This window comes from Dermacentor silvarum, chromosome 5 (genome assembly GCF_013339745.2).
Source record: "Dermacentor silvarum isolate Dsil-2018 chromosome 5, BIME_Dsil_1.4, whole genome shotgun sequence".
Taxonomy (NCBI): domain Eukaryota; kingdom Metazoa; phylum Arthropoda; class Arachnida; order Ixodida; family Ixodidae; genus Dermacentor; species Dermacentor silvarum.
In genome coordinates this window covers 33,016,751-33,040,489 of record NC_051158.1, presented here as the reverse complement: position 1 = coordinate 33,040,489, position 23,739 = coordinate 33,016,751, and the positions used below count along the sequence as shown (strand labels likewise).

The window sequence follows — 23,739 nt, the reverse complement described above, 5'->3', positions numbered from 1 at the left end:
CCCTCATAAACACTTAACAATTAAACATAATCTGTAAATTCATATATCAAGTTTGTCTGCTTCAGATGCTATACCAGATGCAGCTTAAAAAACTGTCTATTTTTGGTGCAGAGTTAGACATTTGTAAACTTCGAGCTTCAATGTTTATTTTTCTTTTTTAACTTACCAATTTTAGATCATTTTAAGAAACTGCAGGCCCTAAATCAAAATTCTGCTTCCAAGAGTTAGTAGAATTTAACTTTCTCTCTCAAGTGCAACAAAATTACTTCAAATCAGTCAGGTGACTGTTCTCATAAAAGTATTTCTGTACTTTGCATGTACTTGAATATGGAAATTGACGTTCACCTCGCGTTAAAGCTTCCCCTTAAAACTGCTAAAGAACATTACAGTTCCAAACATCATCATCATCATAATCAGCCTATTTTTATGTCCACTGCAGGACGAAGGCATCTCCAAGCGATCTCCAATTACCCATATCTTTGGCCAGCTGATTCCAACTTGCACCCCTGCAAATTGGGATTGCCACTCCAAACATGACCACCTGGAATTTCACTCTAAGCCTACACATCCCGAACGGCAATGAATTTGTGAAAATGCTGCCAATCTTGAGCAGGGAGCTCGTCGCACATTTTCCTGAAGTTTTCAATGTGCTTTCTTTTTCATTGATGGGTACCTTTACTTAAACACTCTTCTAATTGCTATAAGTACAATGGAAAAAAGAATGACTTGGTTAATTGAGGATTTAACTAGCAGCTAACACTCAGCGACGACCAGCTGAGTGTCGGCACCTAAGCAGAACACAACCGCAGATGCTTCGACATCACCGACAAGAAGGCGCACCTCGTGCTTGTCGAGGAGAAACAATCGGTCATAACTAGGGGCATTCGAATAGTGATTTTTGAGACAGAATCGAACGCGAATCGAATAGTACCAGAAGAGAGTCAAATGAAATCGAATACTGAATACTTTTCTAATAGTTTTTCAATAATGAAGAGCCGCTATCACAATTAATACACAACGATGTTCACATCCCAGTATTCTTAAGGTTAGCAAGTTTCTGTCATTACATAGTAAGTTATGAAGTGTTGTTTATTAAAAGCACAAATGAAGCATTAGGATCAAACATGTAGTTTCTTCGCATGCACAGGGTTCTTCAGAGAATGCGAGCGATCGTTGTATAGCCTGTAAAGTATGGCCACCTAAGTGACGTAGCTTGCTCTGCTATGCAAGTTCTCATGTTTCATGTATATACTATGCCCGCAAGGGTAAAAATTTACTGCACTTTTGCTCCAATTATATGCTTATTTGGGTGCAGTTGACATTCTGAAATATTTTAAGAGTATTTAAAAAAATATTTGCATTTATGAATAATGACTATTCGATTCGTTATTCGAAAGTTCAGAATATTCGCACAACCCTAGTCATAACGCATAAACTCAAAGCACAAACACCTTGCTTCACAGTACTCAATTCTAGCACAAAGGCTTTTTTTTATGGCAGCAGCCATCTGGAACACTGACCTATTTGAACTTCCCGTAAAAAAACGCTAAAAACGCCGTAAAGTTTTATTTGCCTGCGAAACGAGGAGAAGGTGCACAAACTGAGCAGGAAGCGAAGATGGCAGGAGAACGGACGGCACAACAAACGAATAAAAATATTCGCTGCATCTGTAACTTCTGCAACCATTTGTGCTGTTCGAATGTGACAGACGTGATTTCTCTCTGCTTGTACTTCACGAATACAAATAAAATAAAAAGCAAGATAACAAACAACACAAGAAGACACGCGATAAAGGGAAAGAAAAAGTAGAACACGTGCAGCTGGCAAATGATGGACGACTGCAACAGCCGCTCCGTTCCAGCGCGCGACTGCGAGAAGGCTCTCGACAAACAATCAAACACGAGCGTCGAGGAATGGGAAAGGCGGGCTCACCGTAATCCTTGGCCAAGTCTGGTGCCGTCTGGGCCGCGTAGTCAAAAAAGGAGGCATTCCATCTGCATCCATAAAGCGAAGCGATGTGAGCAGAAAGACAATGGAGCACGTCATGCATAGGCTGACTGTCATTGTAGAACCATTGAATTTGATCATTTAAATTACAACGCGCACTTTTTTTTTCTTCATCGTTAGTGAGCACAGGTGTTATGGATAGTTTTTTTCTCTTCCTTTCTCGGCTCATTTTCTAATTACAAAATTAGAAAGAGTTCTGCCACACTTGTGTGCTTTCAAGATGACTTTTTTTTTTCTTTAAATTATTGTTTGACTGAGTTGTGCATCTTTTCAGTTCTTGAAACAGTACAGATTTTTTGCATAAACAGTGGTAATTTCATCGTTATAGTTATTGCAACAGAAATGACTGCTGCTATTTCAAATTGTTCTGATCTTTATATTAATACGTTTCATTGTGTATAAGCTATATCTGTAAATGCAAGTTTTACGTTTTTCCTGCCATAATATCTGATGAGAGTGGTGGTATTCTTAAATACTAAATAAAATAAATTCATGCAAATTTTGCGAGAGCACAGTTTCGAAGTGTGCCTACATTAATAGGCGTGCAGTAAGATGGATGGCCAGCAAACCACACTCAGCTGAAAGCAACAAGGGTTTCTAGGCGAGCAAGTGATGGAATTTCATGAACCTGGCATCCCTTGTGGACGTGGTCATGAGAAAGGCATGGCACAGTGCATTTAACTTTCACTGTTCTGCATGTTTTCATGCTCGTAGTACATCGTGCAGTAAAAGTGCAAATGTACAAAAAAAAAACGAAAAAGGGAAGAAAGCAGAAAAGCACGAAGGTAGGTAAGTACAACCACAAGCCCTAAAGAAAAAATAAACATTCTGCTTGCAACATAACTGGACAGCTTCTAGGCACAGCACGCCATCACAGGTTTAAAATTTTTCCGGCTGGAGCATGCCACACAAATAAGCATGTTCAGTACAGATATGTGGACTGGTGTGTTAAAGTTACAACAAGCACCTGTCAGCATAGGCGTACTTCTATGTTTGGTCCCCCAAGTATCGCAAGTATTACGGGACTAGTGGCAAGGTACACAACGTCACGTCCCTGCCAAAACAATTCTGAAGCAAGTTCAATAATTTTACATGGTTTATGCATTTGCCATTATCATGATCACCAGCCTCTTTCATGTCCACTGCAGGATGAAGGACTATCCCGGCCGTCTCCAATTACTCCTGCCTTATCTGTTGCCCCGAAAGACCAGCAGTTATCTGCTCCATCCATTACATAATATGCTTAATACCACTCCTTTTTCCAATTCTCAATTAGAATATTAGCAACCCTTCCCCCGTTTGCTGTTTAACCCATGCTACCATCTTTCTTTCTCTTGAAATATCAGTTATGTCCATACAGAAATTATGCAACAGCATAAATATATCTGCAATAAAATCTCAGCCTGGCCTTCCGCCTCTTTCCTACTGTCATAAAATTGCATGCCTGTGTCTCTATCATAAATTTTTCTATTCCTTGGCACCAGGCAGTGCATTCACCAGACCAACCCATCGAACATTTCACCATAGCCAACCCAATGCTGAATACCCCAAATGAACCCATGCAACGACCTTCCAGAAGTACCTTTTCCTACATACTGCACAAGACTGGGCCTTCCGGACTCTGTCACCATTGTAAACAGATTGTACCCAGTTTAAAACAGCCATCGGGAGTCATTGTACAACACGCTAACCAAGAACCGCAGTTTTCACTGCCCACCCCTCAGTGATGCTCCTTCGAGACCCTTGAGGTATAATTAATCAATTAATGCATACTTTACATTATTTCCATGAGAAAGAAAAAATGGAAAGCAACTGAATATGCTGGACTGCATGTGGCAACGTTTCAGTAAAGAGCAGATAATGATGCACAACATGCATCCAATTAGGAGAGGGAGTCCGCCCGAAGGACTCACCTTTTTTCACCTGTCTTGCTGTCGTACATGGCAATTTGGAACTCTGCAGAAAGAGAAGACAGATACCGAAATGCTTCGCTAAACCACAAAGAGCCATTGACTGCCACTGAGGAGATAAGATGCAAAAGAAATAAGTGGTTGTTTCCATACGCTTGGTCTTAGAAGCACTCCTTTAGCATTCTGTGCACTATCGATACGCTTAATACGGTTATGGTACACAAAGACCTCGACAGAGAGAATATTTCACTCATGCTATGCTCTGCAGCACAAACTCAACACCATATCGGCTGCCTTTAACGTTGAGAGTACCACACAACCTTAATTCAATGCAGTAAACTTCTTTTCAGTCCATTGCAGTAAACTTATTTTCAGTGCAGTCCATTCTTAAAGGCAACTTATAACTGGTCATAAATGCATCATAGCTGCAATAATTCTTCAACAATGCCAACGATAACTGACTGACATGGTGCATTAGGCTGAAATTCCCGGATAAACTAATAATCTACAGGCCTTCGTAGCATACCTCAGCCGTTATTGATAGCAGGATACTAACAAGGTTTTCTCTGTAACAGGGGATATGAGTGTATGCAAAGTATGTTGTCTTGGAAGTTCATTCGTCTTTTAGCAGTTCATGTGTCTTTTAGCAGTTCATTTATCTTTTAGCAGAAGTGTGTTCAATCTATGGGAAACTAAACAAAGCTGCCCAAAGAGTTCACATCATCAGATAATTCGCCTTCATGAAGTTTGCCCTCAAGGGGAATCAACAGTCTGCCCTTTGTTATTTCAATCAAGGGCTATTGATTTGGCACAGTTTTGTCAACCGAAAGGAATGAAGGAACCACACAAAAAATGGAATTGAGTCAATACATGCTTCAGAATTACAGACCATGTATGCTGAAACAACAAAAAGCAAGAAAGCAGAGAAACACACTTGAAGAGACACTGACTGCAATAGACACGCGGAAATGACCAGCACGGTGGCATGTCATACCTGTCCGGCCAACGAAGATTGCCTTCTCGTAAGACACCGGGCAGACCTTGTCCGAGCCGTGAAACGAGATTGTCTCCAGCTTGTCTCCAGTAAATAGGTCGATGGCAAACCAGACGTCCAGCTTTTGACCTGAACACAGCACGGTGGGCAGATGTCATGATAGAAGTGTCACCGTAGAAAGTGTCATTACTGTGGTACCCCCCCCCCCCACCTTAAGATCTTTCTAAAAATATAATTTACAGAGCGTCCGTGACGGCTTTCAAAAAGATGTCCTAATGACATCAGGAATGCGGAGCAGTATAAAAAACACCGCTTATGGTGATAGCCAGTTACACAATTGGCTTTGTCTACTACACTGCACGTCGAAGGGGAACAAAAGCAGTCTGAATACAATGATATACTTTTACTTTCACTTTAACACCTTATAATCATAGTTATAATCACAGCATTTTTTATTCACTTAAGCCTGCTTAAGCTGTGTTACAACAATAATGTAAACCATCTCACAAGCTTTCAAGCTACACGAACTGCAAAAGCCGCGAAATCTTACGAAAGTAACCGACACTGAAGCCATAGAGAAATAGGGAAATTTTACTATTCCATTTCAATTGAAGTGTAGAAATAATGAGGCAAAAGGAAATGAAAGTGGACGATAAGACAACCTGCCGCAAGTTGGAGCCTAACCCGTCTTCTGCATTACGCTTGTGGCTTACCAATTATTAATCTACCACGTACGAGCCCAGCAGTGTTAGCCAGCACCGCTCACACTCATGGGAGTGTAAGTGGAACACCCTTTCAACCGCAGGTGTCAGTTAGTAGAGTGTGAACTTGGGAGAAGGCAACTGGCCAATAAATCCTTGTATGTTACTTAACAGCATCGGGGCTGCCAAAGTCGAGGCCCTCACTGAGCAATAAGCAAGATGGATCCACTTATTATTCTTGCTCAAAGCTGCACAAGTATTTTAAGACCTAAGCATGCAGCTTCTCCATGTTTGAACTGGGCCAACAAAGTGCATTTTCTTACTCCCAGCCATTTTACAAAATTTAGGCAGAAAAAGCTTAGAGCCAAGACACTTTTTGGGCAATATCTTGTGTAAACTTCTGGATGCAAAATGTTGTCTATCCCTGCAATGAACCTCAAGAGAGAATTAACAGTATTTCTTTAATATATATATATATATATATATATATATATATATATATATATATATACTGAAGGAGTGTGCTGGTCTGGGCTGGTTGGTACATCATTAGGACGGGAACAAATAGCGCTAGGACAGGACGAAGTGAGTACGACAGACGAGGCGCTGAACTAACAGCCACTGGTTTATTGCAGGGCGCATAAACCATGTTTTTTCTGGCCTTCTGTGCTGAACCAGTGTATTGTATATATTGCATACCCTGCAATAAACCAGTGGTTGTTAGTTTAGCGCCTTGTCTGTCGAACTCACTTCATCCCATCTTAGCACTGTTTTTTCCCGTCCTAATATATACCCTTATTCTCCCTGCTAGTGAACAGCACGTTAGTTACAAGGTTGTTCACGTACAGCTAATTTTACTTCTTTTATTTAACTATACATGGTCGGGCAGCTGTTTCTGCCCAACCATGTACTTGACACCAAGCCGCTAAAAAAACAGGAAACAGCTGCATGATACAGTGAGCCAGTTGGGCCACTTTTGTTCCGTGCCTCCAGACAACCAACCCAAAAAACAGTTTGGACTACATACCCAAAGCAACCAATACACCTTCAACACAAAAAGCGTATGCAAGGTTCTACAGCGAGAAGCTGCCCAGAGGAAAAAGTTAATGACAAAAAGTAATGCCAGGGTAGCAGACTCATGACACCTGTGTTTGTGCATCACATGGCAAGGTTTTTCCCTGCTTTAAACATGAATCCATAATGTTCATGCATGAAGCAAGCACGCTCAGGCTTAGCACTGATTTCGCATTGCAGGGGCGATGGCCCGTAATCATGAGATCTGACATTAGGCCTAAGCGAACAGCTATAAAGGCAAGTTGATATCTAGTTTCAAGAATCACTAAGCAGTATGAACAACCTTATTATTGATATTTCCTTTTTTTTTTTCTTTTTTTAAGTAGCAAATGTCCTCTTAACCACGGGTTCAACACCTGGGCCGGTATTTTGTAGGGATGCCTTTAAAGTAATAATGCCTTTTCGTGCTTATCGTGCTTTGTCAGTGGTCAGAGCGACGGTCCGCTCATAATATCAACGTTGATAACGCGAGTGGACCGTCGCTCTGACCACTGACAAAGCACGATAAGCGGGAAAAGGCATTATTACTTTAAAGGCATCGCTACAAAATACCGGCCCTGCTACAACTTGCAACAAAACAAATTACCACTCATCGCAATCAGTGCCGACACCAAATGCTAAACGCTCCAAGTTTACGATGATCTCAAGAGAGTGCTGGGCAAACAAAAGCTCACAATTACAACAACCCCTGCAAATCCCATGCACTACAGGTATTCAAGTCAGCTGTTTTGTCAGCTAGCCCGTGAACTACGCCCACTGTGTATTACTGCTGTTAGAATGGACTGTTAACATCAATTCCTTCACAACCTTTAAAACCGAGACAAGGTTGCACTTTGACATTTCATAAACAGCGCCTACATATAGACCCTTTTACTGTTTCCAACACAGAGGTCCCAAAGGACTTCCGATTTTTCCCTCAGGAACAGCCTGCTAAATTTAGCGGTTAACGAAGAGAATCGCAAGTTGCAGTAACCAGCAAAACATGTAGGACCCTCTGGATGACACCAGCTTTGGTACGCAGTCAAAACAGAAATTGATCAATGAATCTTATCCGAAATGCACAAAAAAGCTAAATATGTGAGCTCCACTCACAAGCCATGTTTCTCGTAATTGAACACATCATGAACGTGTACGTACAGTCAACTGTGACACAAAATACTTTTGTTTTCACTGCAAACTTGGGTGTAGAAAACATGTGACCGGAAGTTTTCTCGAGTCACACACACACTGCTGCTGCCAAAGACGCCAAGACACTCAAGACCTATAATCGCTGCAATTTAAAAACCGCCACAGTAATTATTTCTCACCAGTATAGAGAATACCATCGGTGCTTCGACAGGGCGATGCTGACACCAGTTCTGGAATGGTGAAGGGAAGCTTCTTGATGGCGTCCTCCCCACTGGTCTCGCCAAAGCCATAAATGTACAGGCTGCCGTCTTTTGGATCCGGAAGAAAACTTGTTCTGCTGAAGGCAGAGAAATGACATGACGATCGCGTAAAAGTTGTAAGAGCGGCAATGCTACTGTCAACATTGTTTCGCTTCTAACCCTTTCTGGAACAAACATTTTGCTTGAATTACCAAACAGTCGAGTAACCGAAGGTTACGTATATATGGCACAAAATAGAATTCTAAATTGCCACACCAGACAGACCGACACACACGCAGTTTCAGTTGCGCAAACCTGACTTACAACAACCAGGTCAATGTTGCCATCTAGTAGTAGCGGTGTGTGTCAACATATGCAGCAACAGCCCGATCATCACAAGTGGGCAGATTTTAACGATGCATGCCTTGAGCAGGGCTATGCTGCCCTGCTCTAAAAACCAAAGCTTTTCCATAAACTGAAATTTTTTTTAATTAAGCACCGTCATAATGTTTGAGAATATTTCTTGCCAATTGAAATATTGAGATATATATTTAGGTTAACCGATATCTTGAGTTATCACTATCATCATCAGCTTATTTATGTCCGCTGTAAAATGAAGGCCTCTTCCTGTGATCTGAAATTACCACGGTCTCGACTCTACCCTATCGTCAGCAAATTTCCTCCTTTCACCATACCACCGAATCCTCCGCCATTTTGGACCGCATTTTCATTCTTAAAAGTTGAATAATGCAAATATAAATTGTCATGATTTGACTTCTGCTACAGTGCTACCTGAGTAGATAAAAAACTCCTACTTGCCTTTTAGATACATCAGCAGGCACCTTCAGAACTGGCTCTGAAATCACCAGAAAAAAAAATCATTTATAGTGAAGTATGCCAGAACATACAGGCATCAAGGTTATAATTAGTGTTTTATGTCTCAGGAACATCTTGGTGAACAATGACAACAACTGCAACAATTGCAACAACGACATGGAGGAGAAGACTGCGCAGAAGAAGAATAAGTGCACGCTTTATTCATTTAGCCACAGGTACGTTTGCTTCACTGCCCATGGATTCTTTATCGAGTTCACCCAATGACCCTTTTAAACTTGCACATCTTTTCTTTCTCTTTCCTTTTGTACTTTTCAATCACTAATTATCACCGATTCTCACAGTTGCTGTTGCTTTCACTTAACATGCATTTTCCCTTTTCCACATAGCTTACTCTTCACCAGTCCTGAAAATTTATAGTCAATTATCACTTGGAGAATAATCCATCTCCATTCTTGGCTAATCCCCCATGTAAGTATGAGCCATGTATTTATGTATGGGACAACAACAACAACCACGAACCTTCTTTCCTGGACCAGCGTATGCTACCAGACTTCTTTTCCACGGCGTGCAGGGTTCCGTCCAAGGTGGAGACGAGAATCAGAGGCTCAACAACAGCAAGGTGTCTGTCATCCTGCAGACAATGAGAGAAAGAACACCGAAGACAGTGACAGTTATTTCACTTGACTCGGGCAACATTCACATTCTGACGAGGATATATTAGCATCGACAGTCGACAGGAGCAGTCATCCTCCTCTGTTTCGTGTATGTTCTGGCATTTTGCGTTACTATACGGAGTGATCATTTTTAAGCTTTACGAAAATTTTAAAATCACTCAGGCTAAATACCATAATTCTTGTCCTAGGGAGCCGGATTATTACATGATATTTTTTTAACGTCTTTATTTCTGCATTATTATTCAAAGAGGCTGACATTATATGCACAAGAAATCCAAACACATATTCAACTAACAAAAATTTTGTAATCAACTTCCTAATTAATTACTTTACAGCACATATTGCAATTTGTGAATTGTAGCCAGTGAGCTTGCAAGACGTATCCGCTTCAAATGAATATCCAGGATGACACCAGTTTCGAGATATTATTTCCCAGAGTGTGGGACGAAATATGTGGGTGTTCAATGCATAAACAGCGTTTTTCAGCTCTCATTACTAGAGATCCACTGACAAACAGAATAAAAGACGTCTGTCATGCTTTAAACAGCAGAGTGCTCATTAATGCTGAATCCTTTTGTGGAAGCTCGACAATAACTAACCAGATGCAGCATATTCAGTGCCTCCCGCAATGTAGAAAACAGTGTCACGTCTAATCACGTTACTACTGATGTCCAAGATGCTCTTCAGCTTCTTGATGGCTACGCACTCCATACCATAAGTGAAGACAGAACTTCGTGTGCCACGAATGAACTGCATTTCTTTGTACGCTAAGAAAATTGACGTAGAATGGGCCATTCAAGAATGAATACGACTTTTATAAAATTGCTGATTGGACATCTCGTTTGGTTGGGATACATCTCGTTTGGTTGGGAAGTCATTATTATTAGCCTGCTTTTATTACGTTATCGTTATGTTCACTGCTGGACAAAAGCCTCGCCTAACGACCTCCGATTACCCCGGCCTTGCACTAGCTAATTTGTGTCCTATGCCCGTAAACTGCCTAATTTCATCACACCACCTAGTTCTCTGCTGTCCTCAACTGTGAAAGTTTTCTTTCCCCTGGCACTCCTGTAAATCTGATAGACCACCGGTTATCTTCCCTACGCATTACATGCCATGCCCAACTCAATTTCGTCCTCTTATTTTTAACCAGAATATCAGCCACCAGCATTTGCTCTTTACTCTTTCTTCCCGTCTCTTAATGTTAAGCACATAATTTTCGTCCATCGCTGGTCGCTCGGTCCTTAGTTTCTTTTTTAACCTCAAAGTTTCAGCCTTGTGCAATAGTACCGGTAGAGTGATACGATCGTACACTTTTTGTTTCAAGAAGTGGGAAATAAACTCATTTGATGGGTTGGACACTTTAGCGTCGATATGGAAGCCATGTTCAGTGAACAAGGCTTTTGTGTGGAAGCTGGAACATCTCACCTGTTTGACCACGTCACTTTGATCGATGTTCTGTCTTATCTTTTTTTAATATGAATATGACTTTCCTCCCACGGCCATTCTCTTCTAGCATTTCCATGTGAGTCAAGGCCCAACTACGCTAGGGCATTCACATATCTGGGAGGACATTTTTTTTTTTTTAACAGCGTCACAGAAACTGAACTTTTCACATTCTTGTGCCTTGGCCATTCACATTTCATTCCCCCTGCCCCCCTAACTTTTAAAGCTTGGAAGCATATATTACAGCAACTTCAAACACAGGAGCTGCAATGCAAATGAAGATCTCTATGCATGTGAATGCAAAATTTAACGAAAAGTTTGCACTTAGCAGCATGACATTGACCCAAACACCCATCGACAGATTCTAAACCAATGTCAGCATAATGTATCAATTCCTTTTGCTTGATTCTATTCCTTTTTTAACATCCATTGTTTATGGTTAACCGATTCCGGTGATAATGTGAACGGAGTGCCACTCGGGCTACTGATGATGCGCACAAGAAGGAAGAGCATCGAAATTGATTTGTTACGTTATCCTGGTCCAAGCCTGGATAATGTAACAGGCTGGCATAATGTAACCAAGGCTGGGATAATGCAATCACTCTATTCAAATGCTATTCCTTTTCATACTTCCGAGCAGCATTCTGCCCATGTTCACGCTGGTATCAACCAGCCGTGAACGGTGAATGATAAAGAGGAAACATAATTGAGCAAGAGTAATCCTTACATTTTTATCAACCAAAGATATGGAATGCAACCCTGGTGATAAGATATACAACCAATGGTGATAAGCTACGAACCATATCACCTTTGGTGCTGCGGTTGCTTCAGGAACACCTGTCTACAGGCAATAAACACTGTGTCATAACCTACAATGGGGCTATTTAAAAAAAATTCACTAATGAACTTTTTTTTTTTTAGTTTGTTAACATGTGGAAATTGCGGAATTGAAGCTGGACATCGGCTGAGGCACGTCCGCATAGTAGGCACCATACCACCAATTTTTAGGTATCCGTTAGCAAACATGCGGCACAATACGACGATGTTACACTTATTGTTCTGCTTACACACTGCAGGACAAATGAAGCTGCGTAGCGAGTCAACAATTTTTCTGTAAGTCTGCGGGCCTTAAAACTGGGACTGGTCGTGGGATTCGTGCTAAGTGGATGTGCCTCAAGAATTGACCAGCTCTGCAAGTGAGATTTAAGTAATTGTTTTAAACAGTTAATTAATAAGGCTTAGTTATTTAAACTACTTGTGAGAGGTGCTATCACACAGAAGAAACGATGCAGACATCTCGCAACAGTTTGTGCAACCACAATGTGCAGAACCCTTACAGCAATGAGCGACCTTGTCGTATTCACCTGTTTGCACAACAGCACCAGCAACGAAATATTACATTCATGCAGTTCTTTTTTTTTTTTTTCCTCTTCTCTCAATGAGAAAAGTTGTGCAACACATGCATGTTTCTAAACACATTGTGGTCCCATGTGACATTAGAAGATTTAACCTCCAAAAACGGTGCACAAATCAATGCAAAAAAAAAGAAGGACAGGTACGACTGGTATGACGTGCAGACTGGCAAAAAAATGTTTCGTTATATGAATGGAGCAGGAAGCAAGATAGGATAGCTATGGAGGTCAACCGTAAGCATGTATGGTTTGCTACCCTGCACAGGGAAAGGGGGTTAAGGGATGAAATGAAAGAAGAGAGGGAAGCATTAGTAGTGCAAACACCTGTATGCGGGTGTGGGGGGGGGGGGGGATCACACCTACACTCGGCCACTTAAGGCAGTCAATTTCATAAACTGAAGTAACACCCACACCGCTTTGTAAGACTGCTACGCACGGGGTAGTGTCCAGGAATCTTTGTCTCGGAAAAAGGTGTACGATCTAGCCCATTCAACGCTGCCCAAAGGATGTCACATTCGATGTTATAATGACAACAAAAACACAATACGCATTCGGTTGTATCTTCCGAGTCCCACATGAGTGTGTTTGCCATTCTAATAAGAAACAAGTGGGCTTTCATAAAAGCCAGTGAACAGACGGGCTGTACGCCGCCAATACAAAAGAAAGAAGGGGATCAGCATAAGCCATATTACGTAACGATTGTTTTCATTTTCCATTCTTCCTGGCCTCCATTATCACTAGTGTCGGCCACTCACAATGGCAAGTGATTAGATAAGAAAAGAATCCTTATGTAATACCTGTGTCACACGGTCACTTTCGATCGTAATCGGGCCTGATCCAGACTGAGCTCAATCCGGATCAAGTACTTCTACATGGTCACTATGATCACGATCTTGCTCAATCCGGATCCAGACAATCGTGATCGGGCCTCTTGATCGAGACTGTAAGCTGGCGACCACGGTGTTGACGGCCATGTAGTTATGAGAGTTGCAGACGATAATGACCTTGCCCCCAATGACAAACAAAATAATATTTTCTTAAATAAGAAAAGGAGTTTTATGCTACAATTCTGCAGCATATTAGACAAATTTGATACGTTCTTTGGACCCACTACCGACCACTGGTGCACTGGGGCTTACCCAACCTCGATCAGGATTGTTGGACTGTGCAGCAGCAATCATTATTGATTGCGATCAAGGAATCCAATCTTGACTGGATCCGATCACGATCAAAAGTGGCCGTGTCAAACCGGTATAGTAATGGAAGCTGAGTGGTTACATTCCTAACAGTGGCTTTACGCATTCAATGAGGGTAATGGACCACTGGCACACAAAAACCCTATCATTCCTTTTTGTATAAAATGTCTCCATCATCTCATTGGCATTCAAATCAAGGTGTTGGTACATTTCTTTAAATTCCAGATGACATAAGCACCTTCAACAATGTATTGTGAGATGCACCACCACTCTGCTCTTCCAGCATTAAGATAATGTCGTAACGAAAATGTGTATGCATCAAGACTACAACTTTCTATTAATGGTGAGGAATCAATCATTCCAGTGTAGTACATTACTATCTTAGAACTCTTGTGACTATGTTGAGAAGAATAAAAAAAGATCACTTACTACAGTTTAAAACTGCGACACCCCCAATCCAAAATTACTCTTTTTCTTTATGACCAGAGACGTGGAAGTGACAACATCAATATGTGAAATCCAATAACTTCAGTCTTTCAAACATGCAGGCCTCCATTATTCAGGAGTAGTACAGAAAAGATGATGGACTGGGTTCTCCTTCATTTCCTACTACAATGCAATTATTTTTTAAAGACGAATTGACCAGCCTTGGCCAAATAATGCCATAAGAAGCGGCATCGCAGGGGTATGCTGGTAATTTACGACGGCCGTTAGTAAAGATAAACTAGATGCTGTTCCAGATGTCTGATCTATCTTTCTTGTTCAACTTGACATGTTCTTTCGCTTTTTCTTTTAAAAAAGTGTGTTGAAACATAGTGCATGTACGCTTTCAAATCCCCAATTTCTGCAACACGTATGTGCTGTTGGCGACTGACGGGAAATGTGACATTTAAAACTCCAAGTGTGGGGACAGACACAACGATGACTTGGAACGTCACGAGAACACCTGTGCGATGACAGGCGCAGCTCTTCAATCTTCTTCAATTGCACTTATCGCCTATGCATGGTAATTCGAGTCCTTCGAAGTGCAATGTCTTGCGCCCCGATGTCAAGATCGTTGCTCGCGAATTTGCACACATGCGCGATTTACTCACTACTGCTGCTAGTTCTTTACTCGGCAACATGATATTTTAGAGGGATAGGAAATGCTTGCTCCAAGTGAAAGAGAAACCGTTAGCCGAGACGTTCGTCCTATAATTACTTTTCTCCCTTTGATGCTGTAGTCTCGACAGGGCGACAATACATCGAAGAATCAAGTCTAGCGACCGGGGTTATCACAACACTTGTCGGCATTGACCGAATAACGGAGAGTAACGGAATAAAGATGACACCACCAGCCACTAAAGCATTCTAAAGCAGCTGCGCTTATGAGCGCGCATGCAAAGCATTAAGCACAAAATGTGTCATCGGTTGCTTGACACGCGGCCGACTCGCCAATCTTTTGCTAGACCGACTGTTAAAAAAAAAAAAAGAAAAAAAAAAAAAAAGTTCGCAGCTGCGATTCGCATGCATCGAAACGCCTCGAACACATTACACCCCTGATTAAATACACACGCCGTCCAAAGCTCAATTTGCAACGCCTATATACGCGCGCTGTTTGCAGAGACTATGTGCTCTCTCCAAAAAAAGCATTCACGCCCGCCGTCACGCTCGAATAAACGCGAAATCTAGAACCGCGCTGTCACACTTGTCGCACCGCGAGCAGTTTAGATTGCGTCCGAAACATTGCGTAAGCCCAGAACGACACACGTCGTACTTCAAGGCAACTCGGCAGGATCGATACATAGCCGGCTCGCTGCAATCGGCGAAACGTTATAACGGATCGAACTCCGGCACGTACACGTAAACAATCGAAACGGATAGAAAGACATAGGCTGAACTGCATCGCTACCTTAGGCGGTGTTTCGGCGCCGTCGGCTCCGGGCCACGCTTCCGAGTGCCCATCGTCGGCGTGCAGGGCGCAGACCACGGGCAGCAATGCGACGACCAACAGCTGTAGCAGTGAAGCAGCGCGTGTGGGAGCAACGGAGCGCATGATTCGCGGTCGCATGTCGGCGATCGCGAGACCATGCTCCCATAGTAAAGTCAGCCGCCTTGTGTTTAGAGACACGACGGGGCAGAACGCTCCCTCGTTTCCTGCTGCTGGTCCTTTTTTTTCACTCGCGTCGTGTACGGCCCACCACCATCACAACACAATACACGGGAAAGCACGCACTTCAACACACGCACGAGCGAAAGTTGACTTGTGGAGCCGGTGTGTTCCGTTCGTAAGTCTCGAAGCAGCAGCTTTTCGAGTGCGTTCGGTGATCTCTGAACAGAGCGCCCTCAGAACCCTGGAGGAAGGTAGTAGTAGTAAAACTTTATTATATTCAGAAACCGGACAGGCTCCTAGCCCAGTACGCAGGAAGGAAAAAAAATTTTCTTCCTCTATGCTCAGAATCATAAAGGTGTTCGGAGTAATAATCATCATAATATATGGAACTGTTTGGTGTAGCGTAGTGTAGGTGTGGTGTAACAACGGTGTGTCTAAAAGCGTAATTGTACAACATTAGCTTCGTAAATAGCCACAAGCCCTGTAACATTTTCTTGCAGAAACAATCTCTTTACGACCATACCTTAGGTGCCCTGTCAGCCGGAATTTTTTTCAGCATTTTATTTCTATATTAATCTCTCGAAAAAATACAACGCAACACGGAAGTTGACTGGTAACTAGCGCCGCTTTTCTTGCTCGACGAATGGATTGCTTTGCTCCGTGCGTAGCGTAACCCCAGCGGCGCAACCAAAGCTTTTGGTTCCGCTTTCGCTGGTGAAAAAAAATCTTGGATTTGTTGCTTGTTCTTAGCTGCGGCCGTGCGTGCTATCTCGGACATGAAAGCGCCGTTCGTCGTCCCTACAACGCAGGGGCTAATCTCTGAAAGCGATCTCCAGAGATAAAGGAATCGAGCCTGCCCTTCGTCGTCTTCCCCGTGCTCGCTCGAATCGCCTCAGGCGAAAGCACACAGTCATCAGCTGGGAGATGCGGCGATGATCATCAAGCGTCGTACGTCGCGTTGACTGGCACAGCTGCCGCCGTGTGTGGGTTGCCGTCGTGTTGCGAAGCTACCGCGAGGTTTGTTTTCGCCGTTTTGTGGGCGGTGCGGGTTTTCTTGTTCCGTCATTCATCGAAGTTACTACTACGCCGGTCCCCTATTGCGAACGCGCCCGAACCGTCCGGCACTGGTCCGCCGTACAGGCCATGCCAGCGGCAGGGACGCCTGAATCGCACCTGTTGAGCTTCCGCGCCGTGTGTTGTGGACGGATCGCGCTACCGGTCAAGCCGCGGACGCCAGCGGCATGACGGCGTGCTGACGCTACCTGTCAAGGCGACACACAGCCTCCGTTGAAAGCCTGGTAAGTTGACGCGCGCCACTTCGCTACGCGCTTCGTCATCGGAGAATTGCGTTTCGTTCCCTCTGTATACCCCCGGTTTCTAATTTCTTTTGAGCCAGAACGCTCTGTCGGTGGCAGCGGCGTAGTACGTACTACACGCTTCTCGGCATTTTGTTCGGCATTTTGCTTCCGAAACCTATATGCAAATGTAGAGCTTATTACATGAACTGCTTACACGCTGTATGTGGTTTTCGCTCTTCACGATTAGTGCGCTGTATTACATGCCGGTTGGTCTTTCTTCTGGTGTTGTTCAATTCCTGTACGTGTGTGTGTGTCGTCGCGGTTGATTGTGTTCGGTCTCCGGTGCCCGCATATGATAAGCGTTTCTTTTCTTCTTTTCCGTCACCGTGCGCTCTTTTGAGTCATTACGCGCGCCGCATCGGCGAATGCGTTTTGGCTGGCTGGCTGCATGCGTGCGATTGGCAGGTCGTTTCTCGGTGATATGAATCATACGCGTCCGGAACCGAGGAAAAACTCGCGGAGCGAGCTTGCGCGAGTAGGTGCTGTGACAGCCAGCCTGTGACCAGGAAGAAAAACACATATACGATTACGACGTCCGGCCGGTTTTTCTTAGCGTCGCCCAAGCAACGCTTCGTAACGCACGTCTCGAGGCCACTTTGTTGGCCACCCGCTGTAAAGAGGAGACTTTGCTAGTCTGGATCCGTTCCCTAAATGGTGCGCACACTCATTTAATTGTTACAATCCAGCTACAATCTGATCTGCGAACCAACTGCCACCACGTCGGGACTGCGCACTACTTCATCTAACAGCTGCGTACCGTGCATTTTATACGAGGTTACTGTTTTACGTGTGGTCGCAACGGCACTTATTAGCTCATTACCATTTGTAACCAGTTAGAATCTTCAGAATACCCAGCTGTATACGTTTGGTCGATAATCCAGTTCGCCTAATTGTAACTTTCACTTTAGCAAATGCTTCCAAGCTGACACACAGTTGTAGAAACTTGCCTACAAGCATGTACGAGTAGTTTAGCATGTCCTGCCATGCGTCATCCAACATGGATGTAGTGCGTAATGCTTGCATAAGCATGAGTTGCACTGTGTCAGCTGCTTCAAGGCAGACTAGCTTGCTCTACGTGCATGCATGTATGAAGAAAGAGAACGAGTGTCAAGAGAAAACTTATCTTTGGGTGCAAGAAATCTGCTTACTCCATCTGTGTTTAACGTTTAGAGTGCAGAGCGGTAAGATATGGTGCCAAGCACTTGACCTAAGCTCCTTGTATCGGTTCTACACTTTCAAGACCTTTCTGTAGGTCAGGAATGCTGACAATGAGAACTGCAGGTTGTGCGGTAGGCTGGAAATGAAATTGGTTTAAGGTTTAAGATTCACTTAGTTCTACTGAAGTGAATTTCAGTTCCTACTCCAGGCGTGTACAACCAACTTCGAAGTGTATATTCTGGCAGTGCTCTGGTGTTGCTCTTTCCTGTCCATGTTCATTTCGGGTGTCCCTATTCTAGATCTGCTGCAGAAGGCCGGGGCATATAGATCTCGAAAGGATGAACGTGCTCACTACGAAACCTTATGCATGTAGTGTGGCGCCTGAACTAGTAGGAAAGCTGCTGAAGAATATAAATTGAGTTTGAGGGAATCTGGCAAGGGGGGGGTGCTTCCATAAACAGCAGCTTATACTGCATGATATGCTTGAAAAAAATATATAATCGCTACATTCTGTCAGTGATGGTGTTTAGTGTCGAAATATGAATGACGGGAAGCTAACTGCTGCGCACAACAAGCAGTGGAGCAGAAAAGGATGGGTGTAACTTTAGGGAGAGAAAGATGGCAGTGTGGTTTATAGGTGAAGAGAAAGTACGTTATGTTTGTCTGGGTGTGTTAGCCCTTTAACTGGGTAGCTCAACGATATTGTTGACCTAACAAAAGCATCTGCAAAAACTAGACAAATCCAAATATTAGTCTGTGCCTCTCAATTTACCTTTATTTGTGTACCTGCTCAACAGTGTTATTCAATAAAATGTCGAGCGTGAAGCAGCAGCAGATGTATTGGTCACAACACGATGCGATTTTTATTTTTATTTTTTAAGCAATCTCTTATTTCTTAACTCCATAAGGAAACATCTCAAGAGCACACATTGACCTTGCTATAGGAAGTACCAGAGACCAGTTTTGGACCATACATTTACCTTTCACCACCTGGTCAACAATATTTTTGACCAACTGTATCTCGCTTAGTTTTTAGAGAAACCATTTAATATTTCAATTTGTATGTATTTGAGCAAAGTAAAGAACTAAAGCAGTAAAACCATTCTAGGTAAAGTCCTTGTTATCTTGCCAGTTAAAGGGTTAAGAGAGAGAAGCAGAATTGGGCAGGTCAATGTAATGCACAAAGGAGAAACATGGTAGTCTGTTAGAATAACAGCAGAAATGTGCCAATGAAAGGACACAACAGATGAGGACAAACAGTTAGATGAGGTCACGAGATTAGGAAATTTTCAAGTGTAAACAGGGGATACGGCAGTATTGACAGAGGGGTGTCAAGCGATATTTTCATAGTTTAGGTTACAAATGAGGATGCACTCATTTGTGGCCTAAACTGACTGTTATCTGTTTGAGGTGCCCATCTGAATTATTGCTGTTATTTCTTCATTAGTTAACGTGGTGTGCTTTCTGGGCTGTGATATTGTAGTGATGCTTTTTGCGATGCTATTCCTTTTTTGCGTTTTGTCAGTGGTCAGCCTAAGGCTCGGCCAGTGTTATCAATGGAATGTCAGTTGGCCGTGAACGGTGGGTGATAAGAGTGGCACACAGAATCGAGCAGAAGGCATTGCTACATAATCGTGGTCCTGATTTCCTGGCGTCAGCGTTAAAAAGGTTTGCCAGGAATGGTGTTCTTGGCACTCCTGTAGCCAACATTCAATAGTTGTCTCGGGGCCCATTTATGACGTAGCAGCGCAAGGAACAGACATGGACACTGTGCTGCTGCATCATGAACCTAATCAGTTATGAACCTAATCAGTTATATATTCTCGTGGACTATGTTGGCAGCTACACCAAAAACTTTGTCATTTTGTAGTGCCACTCAAAGCAGGAACATTTTCAGCAAGGCTAACAGAGTGAGGAAAACGCAGATTGCAGTAGTGTCTGTTGGACTTTGAGAGATACAATCTTGTTGACAGTGTTTGTCTCGCCGGAATGCAAGGGCAGCGAGGCGTGCCGGCTTTGGCCGAGTGTGACATGGTTTCGTGTGTGTGTGTGTGTGCACAGCATAGTGATGCTTGTTAGAGCATTACAGCAGTTCTGTAATGGTATGGAGTGCTGGAGCATAGTACAGTACTCAAGTGCACCGTATATAGCTATGTCATTCCTCTGTTTCTGCAGCTGTACTCACTTGGTCATCTTTTGGACCTTTGTGGATTGTACATGAACCCTCTCCTCACCACTGTAGCAGGTTATCTATCTACAGACGTATTGAAAAATCTGCAGTGGTAGATATTGCAATTCTGTCACATCAGCTGGGTTAGTTCGAGCTGTATTACACTATTGCAAGAAAAATGTGCCGAGTGATGCAGCTGCTTAACATTTTAACAACTAAATTTATTATAAATCGCTTAGAAGCACACCTTGAAATGTCAGTTAAAGTGAAGCAGTAACGAAGTGACATCTATTTAGAAGAAATCTCGTGCTTATCTCCAAGCAAACGGGGATAGCCGATATTCTAGTTGACATTAAGAGTAAAAAATAAAGCTGGGCAGGCCATGTAATGCATAGGATGGATAACCGGTGGACCATTAGAGTTACAGAATGGGTGCCAAGAGAAGGGAAGTGTAGTTGAGGACGGCAGAAAACTAGGTAGGGTGATGAAGTTAGGAAATTTGCAGGTGCAAGTTGGAATCAGGCTAGCAAAGACAGGGGTAATTGGAGATCGCCAGGAGAGGCGTTCGTCCTGCAGTGGACATAAATATAGGCTGATGATGATGATCTCCAAGAAGTAAGTCTTCAACATTTTTGGCAGAATGCATTGATATTCTAGTTAACGCTTATCTGCACTCCATTTTAACAGTGCTGAGTCTGTGCCTATTTCTCACGCTGCAACTAATTATGAGAACTTAACAACTTGCCCAGCTATCCATTTTTTCTTTATCCGGCCATCAACCCATGCACAAGTTTCAGAGTAAACTTGTATAGGCAGCATCAAGCCAAGCACAAAAATTGATAAAGTGCTGTTCAAGGGGAAACGAAAAGATCTACACAAGGGTTAAAACAGCCTAACAAGACTATTTCATATGCTGTGCCACCGCAAATAGGGAAGTGCACGAAGCAGTGCATTTGCGCCGTTAGATAAGGAAAAAAGGAGTAGTAAACAGACAGGCAGATAAACATTAGCATCACAACTAGCTAGCTGCCTAAGAAGGATGTGGGAAATAACCAATCGTATTGACATCACCTAGGGCAGGCATCTCCATCATTAACTTTTGTGATCTCGTGAGCATAATGTGCATCCAGGTAATTCAGCTCTGTTAGCAAAACATGTTTTCACAAGTACAGAGAAAACGTAGACTGTGCGATGAGTAGCATCATAGCAGACGACTGATCGAGCTGGAGCAAGTAAGTCCAAACACTGCAATGTTCTGTTCCCGTGTGACCACCTTCTGTGTCGCATATACATGTACGCTTCCTGGGAAACGAAACCAAAACTGGCTTGCAAAAAGTTGCTAATATAGTAAATTATTTAGGGCGCTCTGAGGCTTACCAGGGTTTTTTTTTTTTTTCTAGGGTTTTGACACGCAGGGCCGGTATTCTAATGTGCCTTTTCGTGCTTACATGCAGTGAGCGGACCGTCTTGACCACTGACAACGCGATAAGCGCGAAAAGGCATTAACTTTAAAGGCATCGCTAAAAATACCGTTCATGCAACATGTCATGGTGCAGTACTGCTTTAACCCCCAAATTAATTCCTGAAAAGCGCACTGAATATCGCAATTTTTTTTAAGTAGTCATAATTTTTTCTATGCATTCCGATTCTGAAAATATATTACTTTATTGGTTCCTGGTTAGAATTAATTCAAAATAAAAGACTGCTCTTGAGGGGCAGTTTACCTGTAACTCGGTGTCTTTGGAAGTGGAAGCAGCACAACATCGGGCTGAACGAAGTTTACTTGTCAATGGTGATATTGGTACAACGTCCCATGACGAGTACAGCTCAGATTGAGGGTTAAACCCTTTCAGCTTCACTGATGTACCAGTATGTTTCCGCATTTCTGTCCCGCCATATTCCCTTTGACATTGCTTTTGTCAGATAGGAATTTGAGGACCACACCAGGAGGGCATTTGCCATTATCTGTCATTTTTTTTTTTTCATTTCTGCACACCCAAAAATAAATGTTTGTTCTTTTTATAATATCCTGGAAAAAAAAAGCTGACGCTGGAGGTGCGTCGCCTCTGAGAAAACCCGACTCGGGTCACAATGCACTGTAATGCTGAAATTCTGGGGAAAAAAAATGCTCTCCCATAGTTGTCAGGCGTAACTTGCGGAACACCTTTTCTGTTTTTCATTTTTGTTTCCTCAGCAAAATACGAAATCTTGAAAAAAAAAAAAAGAAAAGGAAGTTTTATGAAAATTATTTTGTACAATGCACGCATTCACACAACAACCATCTTTGGGAGTCTGCCAAGGACGTAATAAGCTTCCGTGATGACAACAGCGACATTCAGAGAGTGAGCGATGAAGAATGAAGCCCAACTTGATCAGTGGTGCTGAATCTTAAATAATTGTGTGTGTAACAGGTAGCCAATGTTTGTTATTCTGTACATCATTTGCGACTCCGTCAATGGTTTTAGCTGGTAGTCACAGGCAGACTCGTCTAAGAGCCGTACCTTGCTGAGATTCCCCTAAGAAAGTGCGGGTCTTACACGAGCGAGTGCGGCAAATTCGTTTGCCTCCCACCTACCTGGGTTCCTATAGAGGGCAGCAAGCAGAATCCAGAAGACAGTTTGTGCTTCGTTCCGGTTACCGGCCTGTAAAGCTGCAGCCTAAAGGGTTATTAACGCAGCTTCACATGTTCATTTGTTTCCCATGACAGCTGTGTACGTGCTACAAAGAGACTCTACTAAAATTGTGATTGTGTTGGCTCCTCTATCATGTTTTTCAGGAGCCATAGTGTCGTGCTTTCCTTAACAGACTACGATTCAGATGGAGTGCAGGGTGTCGCGGCATTGTGAACTTTGTGAAGGCTTCCTGTTTAGAATATGTTTTCTTGTTTTGTTTGTTTTTTCTGCGTTCCGATGTATGCATGAACTTGTAATGTGTTCAAGCTCTGCACTTGTCCCAGAAATAGCAGGCTTCTGGGTACACTCGTTTGTTGCTGCACTCTCGTGCAACCCCCTTTTACAGTTCAATCCACTGTTAAAGGGAACACGCTAATGTGTGGCTCTCACATTGGTGGCGCTCTAGCTGCAAGTGTGAGCTGAAACTATGTCGGTGCACGACGCAGTTGCATAGAAAGGTGCCGGAGCTACCAACCGAAAGTCTTCTGCTGCAGAGCCCACCACTTGTACACTTGCCGGAAAGGAAAATTCTCATCTGCTCGTCGCTTGCATGTTCCCTTTAACAATGGACTGCACTGTATATGATAGTGTGCATAAATCTTTTTTAAATCAACTCGGAAAATTTTCATCTCGGATATAAAGTAGAATGCGTGCAGAACTGTGTGGAAGAG

The 23,739-nt window shown here is 43.0% G+C and overlaps 2 protein-coding genes across 4 annotated transcripts in view; one reads left to right on the top strand and one right to left on the bottom strand.

The window, feature by feature from the left end:
* LOC119453260 (serine/threonine-protein kinase/endoribonuclease IRE1-like) overlaps positions 1–15,899 on the bottom strand; it is a 57,488-nt gene extending 41,589 nt beyond the window's left edge. For 2 of the 3 annotated variants that reach the window (XM_049667673.1, XM_037715286.2), the window contains exons 1-7: positions 15,510–15,899; positions 9,410–9,521; positions 8,873–8,909; positions 7,994–8,151; positions 4,912–5,040; positions 3,921–3,963; positions 1,933–1,994 (exon numbers count right to left, since the gene is read on the bottom strand). In XM_049667673.1, the coding sequence (XP_049523630.1) occupies positions 1,933–1,994; positions 3,921–3,963; positions 4,912–5,040; positions 7,994–8,151; positions 8,873–8,909; positions 9,410–9,521; positions 15,510–15,668 (700 nt within the window). In that variant the 5' untranslated portion in view covers positions 15,669–15,899. The remainder of the gene's footprint in view (positions 1–1,932; positions 1,995–3,920; positions 3,964–4,911; positions 5,041–7,993; positions 8,152–8,872; positions 8,910–9,409; positions 9,522–15,509) is intronic. The other variant, XM_049667674.1, reaches the window with a different exon arrangement.
* A 493-nt stretch (positions 15,900–16,392) lies between these two features.
* LOC119453261 (testis-expressed protein 2-like) overlaps positions 16,393–23,739 on the top strand; it is a 43,778-nt gene continuing 36,431 nt past the window's right edge. Inside the window, 1 exon segment of the mRNA XM_049667675.1 lies at positions 16,393–17,008. The gene's annotated coding sequence lies outside the window, so the exon portion shown is untranslated.